The sequence below is a fragment of the Cyprinodon variegatus genome, unplaced genomic scaffold (genome assembly GCF_000732505.1).
Source record: "Cyprinodon variegatus isolate N-32 unplaced genomic scaffold, C_variegatus-1.0 Scaffold309, whole genome shotgun sequence".
Taxonomy (NCBI): Eukaryota; Metazoa; Chordata; class Actinopteri; order Cyprinodontiformes; family Cyprinodontidae; genus Cyprinodon; species Cyprinodon variegatus.
In genome coordinates this window covers 492,842-506,327 of record NW_015150762.1, presented here as the reverse complement: position 1 = coordinate 506,327, position 13,486 = coordinate 492,842, and the positions used below count along the sequence as shown (strand labels likewise).

General features: G+C 35.2%; 1 protein-coding gene across 1 annotated transcript; it reads left to right on the top strand.

Annotated features, from left to right (window-relative positions):
- The first annotated feature begins 8 nt into the window (after positions 1-8).
- Positions 9-8,687, top strand: LOC107090723 (ubiquitin-conjugating enzyme E2 variant 1). Its single transcript, XM_015384275.1, has 4 exons — positions 9-71; positions 3,260-3,408; positions 4,777-4,902; positions 7,776-8,687. Exons 1-4 carry the CDS (start codon positions 50-52, stop codon positions 7,920-7,922), a joined length of 444 nt encoding a protein of 147 aa, XP_015239761.1. The 5' UTR covers positions 9-49; the 3' UTR covers positions 7,923-8,687.
- The last annotated feature ends 4,799 nt before the right edge of the window (positions 8,688-13,486 follow it).

Below are 13,486 nucleotides of genomic sequence, written 5' to 3'. Positions count from 1 at the left end.
CACGCGCGCACCATTGAGCACGTGCGCGCTCCCGCTACGTAGCGACAAGATGGCGGTCGCCACCGGATCAGGTAAATGACATAAAAATATATTTTATCACACAGAGGAGGCGCATTTCAATTCACCAAATTGTACATTTGTTGATTTTCTATCGAGGTTGGCTTTATAGCACAGTTTGGAAAATAGTTTTTGAAAAGATAAACACAAAATAAAAGCCACAGAAAATGAATAGGAAGCGATGTCAGCAGCTAAGCTAGCCTAAATTTAAAGTTTAAATAACGGATGTAGCACTTACGCTGAAAGTATTCATGTCCCGTTAATAGTTATTTAACTGTTAATGTAATTACGCTTCGTCATGAAAGGTTCCGAAACCAAACGTTGCCGCTAACCCGTATTTCTTCCTACTTTTTGCAACGTTATTTACTGAGACTGAACGGATGTTTTCACGGCGTTATCAGCGGATTGGTGGTGCATGAGCCCTGGGTTGGGTAGACATCAGCTGGGATTGCTTTGAACCCCTTGAACTGGGAATCAGATACTGCAGCATCTGAAAGCGTGTCTGTGTTTGTTTGGTCTGTGAAAGGGCGCAGTTCTGCCTCCTCACTGCAGAGGCCAGATGATGCAGCATCACGGCGGCGATAAATCCAAAACAATAAGCCTAGTGTTAAACATTATTTTCATATATACCGGTATGTACTGCAGTTATGTCGGTTTAAAATACCAGTAGCTGTGAACATCTACACGCTCACTTACAGGGCCGTAACCAGGATTTTTGAAATACCGAGGTCAAATATTGCAATAAATTTTACTTTACAAAGAAAAATCCTAATATGGGGACTTTTTGAAATATATTTTGGAAACGTGAATAAAGAGAGTTAAATAACAAGCCCATGAAGGAGGTGAATATGAACATGTTTATTATAGCAATTCCAAAGCTGAGTATTTCAGTGAGTGAGTGATATTATTATCATCATCATTATTATACTATATTACTGTTGTTGTTGTTATTAAAGGGGAACGCCAGTTTTTTTTTTTTTTTTTTAATTGGGCCCTTTACATTATTACATCATATTCTACTCACCCATATGAGTTTTGTGTCATTTGGAGCTGTTCTGAAGATATTCCATTAGGTTATATCCAAGTAATGTCTTCCTATGGGCAGCGAGTTGAAGGCACAAACTAAACTGTTCATAATTTATTCTTTATGGTACGCCAGCATTCATAACATGTAGGCGAATCACTGTCCCCCAGAATCCGCGGTTATATTTTTTATATTTATATCTTTTAAAAACAAAGCTGTGCGTGTATGATGTCATCCATGCGCGCCGGCTACCATTCATTCATCCTGTCAGCTGAACAGCAGCTAGTTTTACTCACATGCCTGGAAGATGTCTAGTGCCAATACCACAGATGATCTCGATTCAGATTAGCTAGCCGAATTAATAGAAGGGGTAGAGCATAGCTGCCTGTGGCCTGGGCTGCCTGTCCGGCGGGCGGATGACATCATACACACTCCACTTTATTTTAAAAAAATAGAAATATTAAAAATATAACGGCGGATGTCTGGGGGACAGTGATTCGCCTACATGTTATGAATGCTGGCGTACCATAAAGAACAAATTATGAACAGTTTAGTTTGTGCCTTCAAGTTCTTACCCATAGAAAGACTAGGAAGACGTTACTTGGATACAACTTAACCGGAACAGCTCCAAATGACACAAAATGACACAAACGACACAGAACATGACGTAAAATCAAGGGCCCAATGTTAAAAAAACGGTGTTCCCCTTTAATACTGAATTATTATTGCTACTATTATTATTGTCACCATCATCACTGTGTGTGTGCATGTCCCACTAAATGAATCAAATGACTTGCAATATTATATTGTTTTTTTAACAAATGAGAATACATGCTGATCTTTAAACCAATCAAAGTTAGAACAATTTTCATCATATAGTTTGACATTTCTCTGAATAAAAAAAAAAAAAAAAAAAGGCAAAATACAGAGGAACATGACCTCGGCGTTCTCAATGCTGGTTACGGGGCTGCTCACTTATGCTCTCAATCATCTAAAAGTTAGAAAATAAAAGAACAGATGCGATCCTAAATATAAAGGAACACAGCAGATGGGTCAGATATGAATGAATGACATGTTTGAGGCATGTTTAATGCAAACATGTGGAAAAATCCTGAAGCAATGTTCAATTCAATTCACTCAACAGACTTAGAAAGACTTGGCTCTCCACCTAAACGTATTAGCTGAAGCGGCCAAAAAGCTCATGGTAACCCCATGGTAATTGCTAAAATTGCTCTGGTCAGATGGGATAAAAATCCTACTTAGTAACAACAACATGTGTGCAAGTAACCAACTAGACATGATAAAAGAAAACATCCTTATTGTGAAGTACGGTAGTGGTGGCAGTATCATGCTGTGGGGATACTTTTTATGTATTAGGACAGAAAAGCTGATCATAACTTAAGGGGAGATAGATTGAATATAAACATGTTAGAAGCTGTAAAATGCCTTAAATTTAAACCCTCTTTAGGACAATGGCTGTAAGCTTACATCCACAGCTAAACTGGAAAAGTTTAGCTGTAGATGTTTAGTCTTTAGGAGCTAATATTATGCAGCTTTTAGATGCATCCCTTTTCAAACACACCTGAATTGAATGCCTTAAGTGCCCTAAGTCCCTCACCAGCAGGTCAATTGGCTCTGATGAGATACGGTAACAAACAATTCAGGTGTGTTTTAGGAGAGATGCATCTAAAAGCCACACCGACTTTAATTTAGGGCTGTAACTAATGTCTATTTTGAAATTTGATTAATCTGTTGCTTCTTTTTCTATTATTTGATCAATAATGGCAAAAAGTTTATTTGTTGACCTAATACTCAATAAGGCTTTAAGAAAATTGATAAATTAATACTTTTGCCAGACCCTTATCTGATATTGTTTTCATTGTTGCCGAATCGATGTAGAAGAAGCTCTCTGTAGCTTGATGATGGCAATAAACTCTTGTTGATCATAATAAGAGTGTGTTATTTTTTTGTACTTTTATTGCAGCATGTGAATATATAATTTTTTGTTTCCCTGGCTTGCAACATTTTTAAATGTCTCATCACAAGGACCGTTAAAGGAATGTCTAAAAGCTGACCTGTCTAAACGTTTAATTTCAGGAAGGTGACGTCACCCCAGCGAACAGCTTAAAGGGACTTGGTTACATCTGTCATGTTGGAAATGTTTTTCCTTGTGCACAGGCATTAAAGTTCCTCGCAATTTTCGACTTTTGGAGGAGCTGGAAGAGGGTCAGAAAGGTGTGGGAGACGGTACTGTGAGCTGGGGTCTGGAGGATGATGAGGACATGACCTTAACACGGTGGAGAGGAGTGATCCTCGGGCCTCCGCGGGTTAGTGCTGCCATTTAAACACCTCACAGCCTTGTAAGCCTTTAAGCAGCCGAGTCAAGAGGTTAATGCACTGTTGTATGACTGGACAGGCTCAGTGAGCAAATCAGGCTTTGCAACAGGACGACACATGTCACTGTATTTGTTTTTAAAACAACCGTCTTTTTTATGGTTTAATCAAAATTTATTGTTGTACATTATTGTTTATTTTTTGTCTAAATTCACATAGAGTAACTAGACTTGATCTCTTATATCTTGAAAAGATTTGACTTCTCATCCAAACTAAAAAGATAGTTTGAAACAGAAGTTAAATCCTCTGCAAGTAAGAAGAAAAAGAAGTTTTGCTATTTTTATTTCAAGTTAAAGCATCATCAAAAAGTTTAAGTAAATCAGTCAAAAGTAAAATTTATATTTTTATTATACATAAAGAGACACTGTAGGTATTTGTTTCTACTAATTTTAAGGATTAGAGTCATTGATTCAGAAATTTGATTATTAGAAAAGACCGTTTAAATGTTATTTTTGTAAACTAAGCAGTGTTTAGTTAAAGTGTACATAATCATAGAGAGTATTATTGAAAGTTATTCAGTAAATTTGAAAGCTTAGTAAAAGAAAATGGCGTGGTTATTGGTTAATATAGTATTATTTTAAAATTGAAAATGATATTAGAACAAGAGACTGTACAGTAGGTGCTTATTTAAGCAAATAACATATAATAAAGATATTAAAACTTAGTCAGGATTCAAAGAAATCTTCAGCTGAGTAAAGTGATTTACAAAATGTTAGAATGTGTAGGTACTGTTTTTTTATGAATTTATTTTTTAAACTTGAGGCAAAACATGCCTGCATTCTCACATTCCTAGGATCCTTGGATAGAAGACAGTTAATTGAACATATTTGTAACAAAAATAAAATATATAATGTAGATTTCGACTATACGACTTGGGTGAGATTGTGCTGGATTATTCTCTACTGGACAGAAATCCTTGGAAAGACAATTTACTTTTATTTTTCAAAATATATAGAAAAATAATTTCAGTTTCTGGGTTTATTAAAGCTACCCTAGATTATATTAAATGCATTATCTGAATTAATTTATTTACCTTTCTACTTTCAGGCATTGAATACATATTTCACAAATTGCAAACAATGTTAGATAATCTTTGCTACCTTCAGTAACTAACTTATTAACTTAGTGTGTTTTGTCTCCATGTTAGCATGTTTTTAATTCTGTTATAAATATGATTCAAATTAAGAATTAAATATGGGTCGAAACTGACGAGGTATCTGAAAATCTGAGTCTGGAAATGTTTGTATAATCTCCATTTTTTTAAGCTCAGTGTCCCATGTCTCTCTCTTCTCCGTCCACAGACGAGTTATGAAAACAGGATGTATAACCTGAAGGTTGAATGTGGGCCAGGTTACCCAGAGTCACCACCGTTCGTCAGATTCGTGACCAAGATAAACCTGAATGGTGTGCACACTTCCAACGGCGTGGTATGTAAATCCTCAAAGCTACTTACTTATAATACAGCCTCATGAATGTTATCATCAACCGTATTTATTTTATTTGCATAATATTTGCTTCAGAAGTATAACTCATGGTACATTTAAAGGGTTTTCTTTCCATGTTGTCTGGCCAGATTAGGTACCAGGTTCCTTTTTTTTATTGTTATCGTATATTAGTATTAAAAATTGGATGGAAATATTTTGATTTATAAGCACTTTTTTTTTGCATTTTTAAGCTGATCAAAAAAAAAACGTGGTTTTTATGAACATTTTTGAAGTTGATACATACTCTTGTCAAAGTATTTATACCCTCTGAACTTTTTGACATTTTTCCGTGTTAATAGAAAAAACTGAAGCCTGCTCCACTGGCATTTTATGTAATAGAGCAGCACAAGGTAGTATATAATTATAAAGCAGATAAGCGTTCATACAAATATAGTATTAAAAGTCGCTGTCCTTCTGTATTGGTGCCCCTCCATGTTGATGTTGTGAGCAAACAGCAACAAAATTGAAATAAGTTTTATTTAATATTGGCTCAGCTATACTTATGGGTCCAATAGCAATATGTTTAAATATTGATGATATCAGCCACAACTAGTATTAATGGAAATAAACCATGATTTATTTTTTTAATGAATATATTATCCCAAACATTGCAAGAATTGTCTATAAGTTTCCTAACCTTTAGCTTAAGCAAATGGGCTTCGTTTTCTTATGCATTTAGAGAAAACAAAAACATCTGAATCCATCCTGTCCAAACCTGGTAACTGTTTTTATTTATGGTGTTTACTAACCAGAAGTTTTCTTGCTGGGTGATTTTTTTAATACCAAATGTCACCTTATATCTAACTGTCACATCATGATTCTGCCACTACCATGCATTATTCAGTTCAATTTAATGTTCAGAGTGGCCCTGCATTCAATCACTCAGCAAACAATTTGGAAAACTAGAAAAGCACTCGGAGAGGGAGACCTTCGCCAGGTAGCACGTTTTGTCCCATGTTGTGACTTCAGGTACATTCGCACTGAATGCAATCTGGGTGTCAAAAACTATTTTGTCGCAAATTTGGTCGCTGGATCAGATACTGGGTCTTACGCTGGTAAAGATGCTTTGACACTCTGGATGCTTGGCGCTCTCGTTCTTTAATTGCTCTTTTCTGTAGCTACAAGCTAGAGAGCAACTTGGCTTTATCCGTTTTGATGAGTTGGAGAAGTAGTTTCAACGCATTTTTAAGCGAGAAAGTCCCCCTCCAACCATCATCAGTTCAGTCGGTACATCAGGATTTTATGCCACAAAAATATGAAGTTCTTGTTAAGACCCAGACCTCCAGCATACCCCCAGGAAGCAGGGCTGGAAATCCCTCTTACTACCCGATCCGTCCTGGAAGCACAATCCGTCCTGCGCATGCGCAAACAGATATACATCTGGGTGTCCATAAGTAATGTAATTATGGTCCTAAAGCTGCTACTACTACTACTTATTTCTATCCTTAACTCACGAAACAATGCTAATACACATATTTAAAAAATGTTTTATGACTTTTGTGAAACAAATTTTATGCTTTTTACATTTTCTTCGTTAAACTGCTTCTCTGACGTCATCATCAGGCATGCTCAGAGCAGTCCGGCAAAATCTGATTAAACCATGTTTATCTGCATTTTAGTTGTTTCTTTCTTTAGATTACGCACTATATAGCATAAGGTTAACATGAAAGGAAACATTAAACTCAAATAGACTAGATTTATGTTTAAATCCAAAGCTGAAAAAGTTAGCCACCGGAAGTAGCGTAGGATTTCATTTCCGGTGCAGATCGAGCAGAGACGACTGATAAAAAGGATTTTAAGTCATTTATTTTCTCAGGAAATATATTATTAACCTTTAACACATTATATTTTAGTACGTTTACTATTTTTTGGTAGGGAAAACGTCATTTAGGTCTTTTTAACAAAAAGAGGACGACCCGGCTGTATATCTGGATGTGCATGCGCAAATGCTATATGTCCATGCTTCCGGGACGGATCAGGTAGTGACAAACCCAGCTAAAAGCTCTATGCTGCAGGCCAGCCTGTGGAGGATTTCCCACTGCTGTTAGTAGCAGCTGGAAGTGAATATAAAGGGTTTTTAAGTTTTGTGTTAAAAACATGCAATTGCCAGAATATATCATTGAACATTTTTCATTGGCAGGTTTTAACATTACTAGTTAATTTGGATATTTATAAACTGTTTCACCATAGTTCATAAAAAATGTTTTAATGATCAGAGCTTGCTCTCTTTTATATACATTTTTTTTTAACCTTTGGAGTTTAAACCCTTTATATTTATAAATTTCTCTTATGCAGAATGTCTGCAGAAGCAATTACAGCTTGCAGGTAGTGTCTGTCTCCCCCCAAAAAACCTCCTGTATCAGCTTGTCTGATTGGTTTAGGATCCGGCGTCCAGCAGCAAAAGTTCACTTTTTTGAGTCCAATGCCGAAGCTGTCAATAGTCACTGCTGCCACCCTCTGGCTTAGGAGGGAACTGCTTGTTCCGCCAAACTTGACTATGATGTGGATCGACAACAAAATGTAATGGAGTGTTTCTTGGACTGAGGTGCACCTTTGGTTAAAAAAAAAAAAGAACATTACAATCTGGAATTGACTTGTCAAGTTATCCTGTACACAGACACACAAACACAACATCGTTGCAGAGGTCATAATGTGTCATGTCCCTCCTTCACAATCATGTACTTTTCTGTGTTGGTCTATGGCATAAAATCCCAATAAAATACATTCTTTGTGGTTTTATTGTGAAGATGCTTGCAGTAAGCCGTGGTCAGGAGAAATGATCTTGAGCCTCACAGACAAATGTTGTTTTCCTGCAGGTTGACATGCACGCTGTGACGCCGCTGGCAAAGTGGCAGAACTCCTACAGTATCCGCATGGTGCTACTGGAGCTGCGACGGCTCATGATGTGCAAAGAAAACATGAAGCTTCCTCAGCCCCCCGAGGGCCAGATCTACACCAACTGAGCTTCTGCTGCTTATTTCATCATATTTCTCTCCTTCTTCCCTGACTTTCACTGTCAGTTTAGTTTTTAATCCTTTAATCCTTCCCTCTGCCACGAGACATTCCACCCTCCACCTACAAACATACAAATGCAGCTGCAGAATTATAAACACCAGAGCAGACACATTAAGACTTATTCCAATATTAAAGCACCTAAATCCTCATTTATTTTAGACCTTCGCTGTTCCATCATTAAAGCCCTGAGATCATTTATTAATGTACACCCTACTCATTTTTTCAGTTATGTTGAAATGCTGATTGTATAATAACAAACTTATTAAGTGTTTCTCTTTGTGTGCTGCCTTTTTTATCATAGGAAACAGCCACTTGACATGCATTAACATTCTTGGCTAAATGTGGCTCAGAGACGACCCTCTGATGTACAGAAGAACCCCCAGTTCTTGTTTTTTTCTTTTTGTTTTTTTTAACGTTTCACATGGCAATAAGAATGTCTATGTGTTCAGATAAATCTTCTAGATGTTTTGCTGTGGGTTTGCAAACATGTATTTGTACAGGTGCTTTTGTAAATGCATAATGTTTCTGTTTGTAAACATTGTGTTTTTACATAAGAATATATCCTCGGGATGCATTGTATGCAAATAGACCTGCATTGCTATCGTGCTTGAAAAGAAAAGTGACATCAGCTACCTCTTTTGGCCCAAATCAATGTGACGTCCTTGCATACTGTGTTCCTTTCTCCATTTCTTGCATAAATATCTATTCATGCATTTCTGTTGAGGATCTTTGTTTTCTGCTTTTAGACTGCACACCAGAGAGGTTCCAACAATCAATGTTGCAAATCGTTTAAACAGGAACGGAAAATGTCATAAATTATGCAGGTTTTTGTAATAATTTCAGTGACTTAAAATTTATGAAAAATTGAAATGCATTTAAATTCCCATTTCTTACCTCCTAAAATGCTAAATGTTTTGGTAGGCTTCTGAAACGGACTGCCACCATCACATGAAACAAGTCAAAACTTGAAAAAGAAATGGAAGCGTAATAAAGGCACAATTTGAAAAATAGAAGAGAGGCTAGACTAGATCAATCTCGATAAGCAAAAATCTAAAGTGCCGTACTTAAAATATTTGGCTTAAAAATTTATAAATTTAACGTGTTGCTAATCATGATTATGACAATGTTTTATATTTTTTTTAAAACAAAAAACATTACACAACTTATAAAGAAGATTTTAAATGCAGACATTTTATGTTGTGATGGAAAAAAACATTGCTGACTTTTCAGCTTGCAAGCAAAAATCCCTGAAACCCTCTTACCAGCAGGGTAGATCTGTAAACAAGCTGTTCAGAGGGCTGTTTGTCAATGGAAAATTAAGTGGATGGAAAAAGTTTAAAAGAAACAAAATGTTCATGCAGCAATGATAATGAGAATTTAAGTAGGCCATTTGAGAGTTTTGGTGAAATTCACAAGTGTTAGACTGCAAAATCATATTCTGGAAATAGGTTACAGCTATTGTACTATTTTAAGTCAGTCTTGACTTGAACAAATTTGAAAAATCTTAAAGAAATGTACTTTCTTTCAAAGATGAAAGCTAACTGACTGACTTCCAAATGAAAACAACAGGGTTGCATAATGCAGGAACATGTAACTGCTATGACTATTTAGTTTCCCATATTAAAAATGAGAGGCCTGCATTTTCTTAACTCTTCTTTCGTTACAATGATCCAACCGTACCTTAGTGTCTAAGCCACTAAAAATACACATACATTTGGGAAAATCTACATCCATCAAGTAATTTAAATATATATCACTTTTGCATGAGGAACTTGTTGATTCGGGAGCTTAAGTATGACCTCCCTAACGCTGCATTCAAGCTGTCCATTGAGATTACAACATTGTACACATTGATATTGCAAAGATAACTACAGTTGGAAATGGTTTGATACTCTAATAAAATAAAAACAGCCTAATTTAAGAAAATTTAAGTTTACAGAATAAATCACTGACGAAAACATACATTTTGCTGCTGATTATGTGCACATTCTGTATTGAATATTAAAAAAACATACTCTTTTATATGCAGTACACAAATTGACAACGAAGATGGACGGAGACGGCACAGATGTATAGCATGACCATTGCAGTGTCTTATCATTTGGTTGCTATTGTGTCTAAGCTGAAATAACTTCTCGTGTTAGCATCTGAAGGCCACATTTGCTCTCATTTACATTTCTGGTAATTAACCCAGAAAGAAACCCAGTGTTTTACATCTTTATATGCATGTACTCTTCAAAGTCCTATTAAGGAACTGTGTACAAATGGAGAACCTTCTCAGGAGTGGACAACATAGCAGAATTTATCAAAGCATCATCCAAGAGGTTACATTACAGATCTCATATGGCTCACTCAAACCCAGCATTTATGATCTTTGTTTGACTTAAAATATTTCTTTATTGATCTTAAATCAGCTGCATGGTGTTGCAGTTTGTAGCACTGTTGCAAGAAGGTTTTCGTCTGATTCCTGGCCTAGGAAATCTTTTGCACATGCACGTTCTCTCTGTGAATGCACGGGTTCTCTCTGGGTACTCCCTTTATTGGGTTCTCTAAATTGCCCTCAGGCATCGGCCCCAATGTGACCCTGGCGGAATAAGCTGGAGAAGATGGACGATCTTAAATCTTTGGCAAAAATATCAAAAACTGAAGAAATGTGTAAAGGACATTTGTTCTGTGTCACTTTATTATCTATTTGTCCATCATAACATAGATGTTATTCCTTACCTTAAGGCTTGTTAACTGATTTAAGTAAAGTAAGTAGGAAGTAATTATTTAAAAACAAGCAGCAAAAAAATACTGAAAAGATAATATAAAGAAATCGATCCTAAGCTTCAAATTACAGAAATCAACAGAGGTTAAATGTTTAAAGGATTTCACTTATATTTTCCTAATGAGTTGAGCTTATGAGTTTTAAAGAGCTAAATCAGTTTATTCTTTTTTTTTTTATACCCTCCAATGAGAAAAAAGATCAAAATAAGAAATGCAGGCTGATTGAACAGTCTACATCTAGTCTATGACATTTATTAAATGGAGGCGAAGAGCACCCAGTGTATAAGCTAATAATATTTTACCCATCATATTTATCTACAGATGTTGGCAAAATATAGGTGCTAAAAGTGAAATGTGCCAGTTTGCAAATATGAGATATGCTGAACTCATGCTGGTATATTAGAACAAATGACACTGATAAGATAATTGAAAACGTCTGATTGGTTGAGGTTTAATTTAGCGTTTTTTTTCTCAAGATTTTGTCTTGTTAATTCTTTGTATGCTTTCACACTAACATTAAGGGTATAAGTCCCACTTACTTAACTAAAATTTATTATAAAAAAAAAAAGGTAAAAATACCCAACATTATCTTTGTTTTCCAAATTCTTCTTCCCCAAGACAGCAATAAAATAAAAAAAAACATTAAAAAGAACATATAGAGAAGTTTTGGACTTCAGTTATAAGAAAAAGAGATTAAAAAGAAAACTAATATATTTAAGATAATTTTGTACAGCAGAGAATATATATAAAGAGGGCGAGGTAAACATGAGCTTGTGTGTTTTTTGACCAGATATGCTGTTTCTTTAGGTGAGCCTGTATATGATAGACTATTAAGATGTAAAAGAAAAAAAAAAAAATTTCCTTTTCTTTACCGGTAGTGTTTGCACTCACTGGTCACCACTAAAACCACCTTTTCCTGATAGAAAAATAAGGCTTTACCTTTCAAACAATATATTAAATCCCATGCTGCTTGTCTAAGCATATATGGTGTCGCAGTCTAAGGTCTTAAAGTGCGATTTGCTCATTTTAAACCTAATACTTCAAATCTACAGATGCATCTTGGTTAGTTATTATATGATCAGAAATTAAATCAGCAAGTTAGCTTTAAAGGTGAAACTCATTCAATGGATTCCTTTACTATATTTATATTTTTTGTTTTTATTTTGGCTTACAGTCATTTAAAACTCAGAATTCAGGTTTATTTACACTATTAGACAATTACATAAATACATAAGTATTTTTAACCATAGATTTCAGGCTACTGTGAGCATATCCATCTAACATAGAGCATACAGACTCATTGCTTGTTTCTGGATTATTTGCATCAATAAAATAAAAAAAAAAATTATGTGCGTTTTTACTTTTCAGGTGTGTTAGCAAGGGTTAAGTTCATTTTTGAACACCCTACCCTCCTCTGGTTGTGATCCAAACAATTCAGCGCTTTTAGTGGGAAGTTGATTATTTTGCCTTTTGTTTTCTGTTGAGTGCTGCAAAAACGATCTAGAAATAAGTACCGTAAATGTTTCTTAAATTAAGTGCATTTATCCTTATTTTAAGTAGGTAAATTAGGTAGTTTGCCAATGGAATGAGTATTTTTACTCTTAAAATAAGATAATTAGATAAAATGCACTTGAAATAAGATAATGCAATTGTGTTTTCTTATTTTAAATGTAAATTGTCTTGTTCCATTGGCAAAATGTCTCTTTTACCTCCTCAATTCAAGAACAAATGCACTTATTACTTATCTAGATATCCATTTTTTCCAGTGAGCTTCTTGAGTTGTGTGAGATCATATCCAAAAAGCACCAAGAATTGCTTGAACAGTGGTAGGGTCCTATCTGTAGGCTACTTTGGATAAAAGGGTTTTCAATGAGGATTTGTCTCCAGACTATTCTGAGCAGAGAAGCCTCTCTCTCCACTCTGCTTCGAGTCAGCTCATTTCTCAGTGGTTCTGACTTCAAGAAGTTATTGATTGCTCACAATCAATAGGCTTTTTCTGACCTTGGAGCCTGTTTCAGACGCTTAAGACTGAGCAAAGTTGTTTTTTTTCCATTGATCTTAACCCGTAAATCAATAAGAATGTCAGCCTGGTTAAAGCATTAACACCAGGCTTTAACTTGCTTTAAAAAATAGACACACAAATCTTACAATTTTTATTTAAATGTTTAATCTATTTTGCTGCTTGTAATCTTTAATTCACATCAGGTAGGTTTAAAAAGTATAGTTTTATAGCCTTGTGCATATTTTGGAACAACCTTCAGCAGAGGTAGAATATACCTGCCATACAAGTTTTAAGAGCCCTAAAGTTTTATGGTTTTTCCAACAATCCACTAAAAAAGTTTGGTAGTTTGTTCAAAAATATATCTGGGGCTGTATGTTTAATTTATTCTGTAGCCTTTGCCATCCATATGGCTAGGTAAAGTCTGACTGGCATTATGGCCTGAGATGCACTGATTTAACCTTTTGTGAATGCTCCCATATCTGGTTTTCTTTAAGCTCTAAATTATTGATCCTGATTGTTTTTGTAAGGAATACACTAGGTACATATTGGTCTGAACTTTGTTCTAGTTAAATAGTTTCATGTGAAAAACACTAACAATATGCTTTAAGTTGCCTAGAAAAAGGTATTGGCTTTAAATCCAAGGGAACAAGAGGGAATATCATATGCAAAAAGGCATATTTTTAAAAGGGGCATCAAAAAAAAAAAAAAATATATATATATATATATATATATATATATATT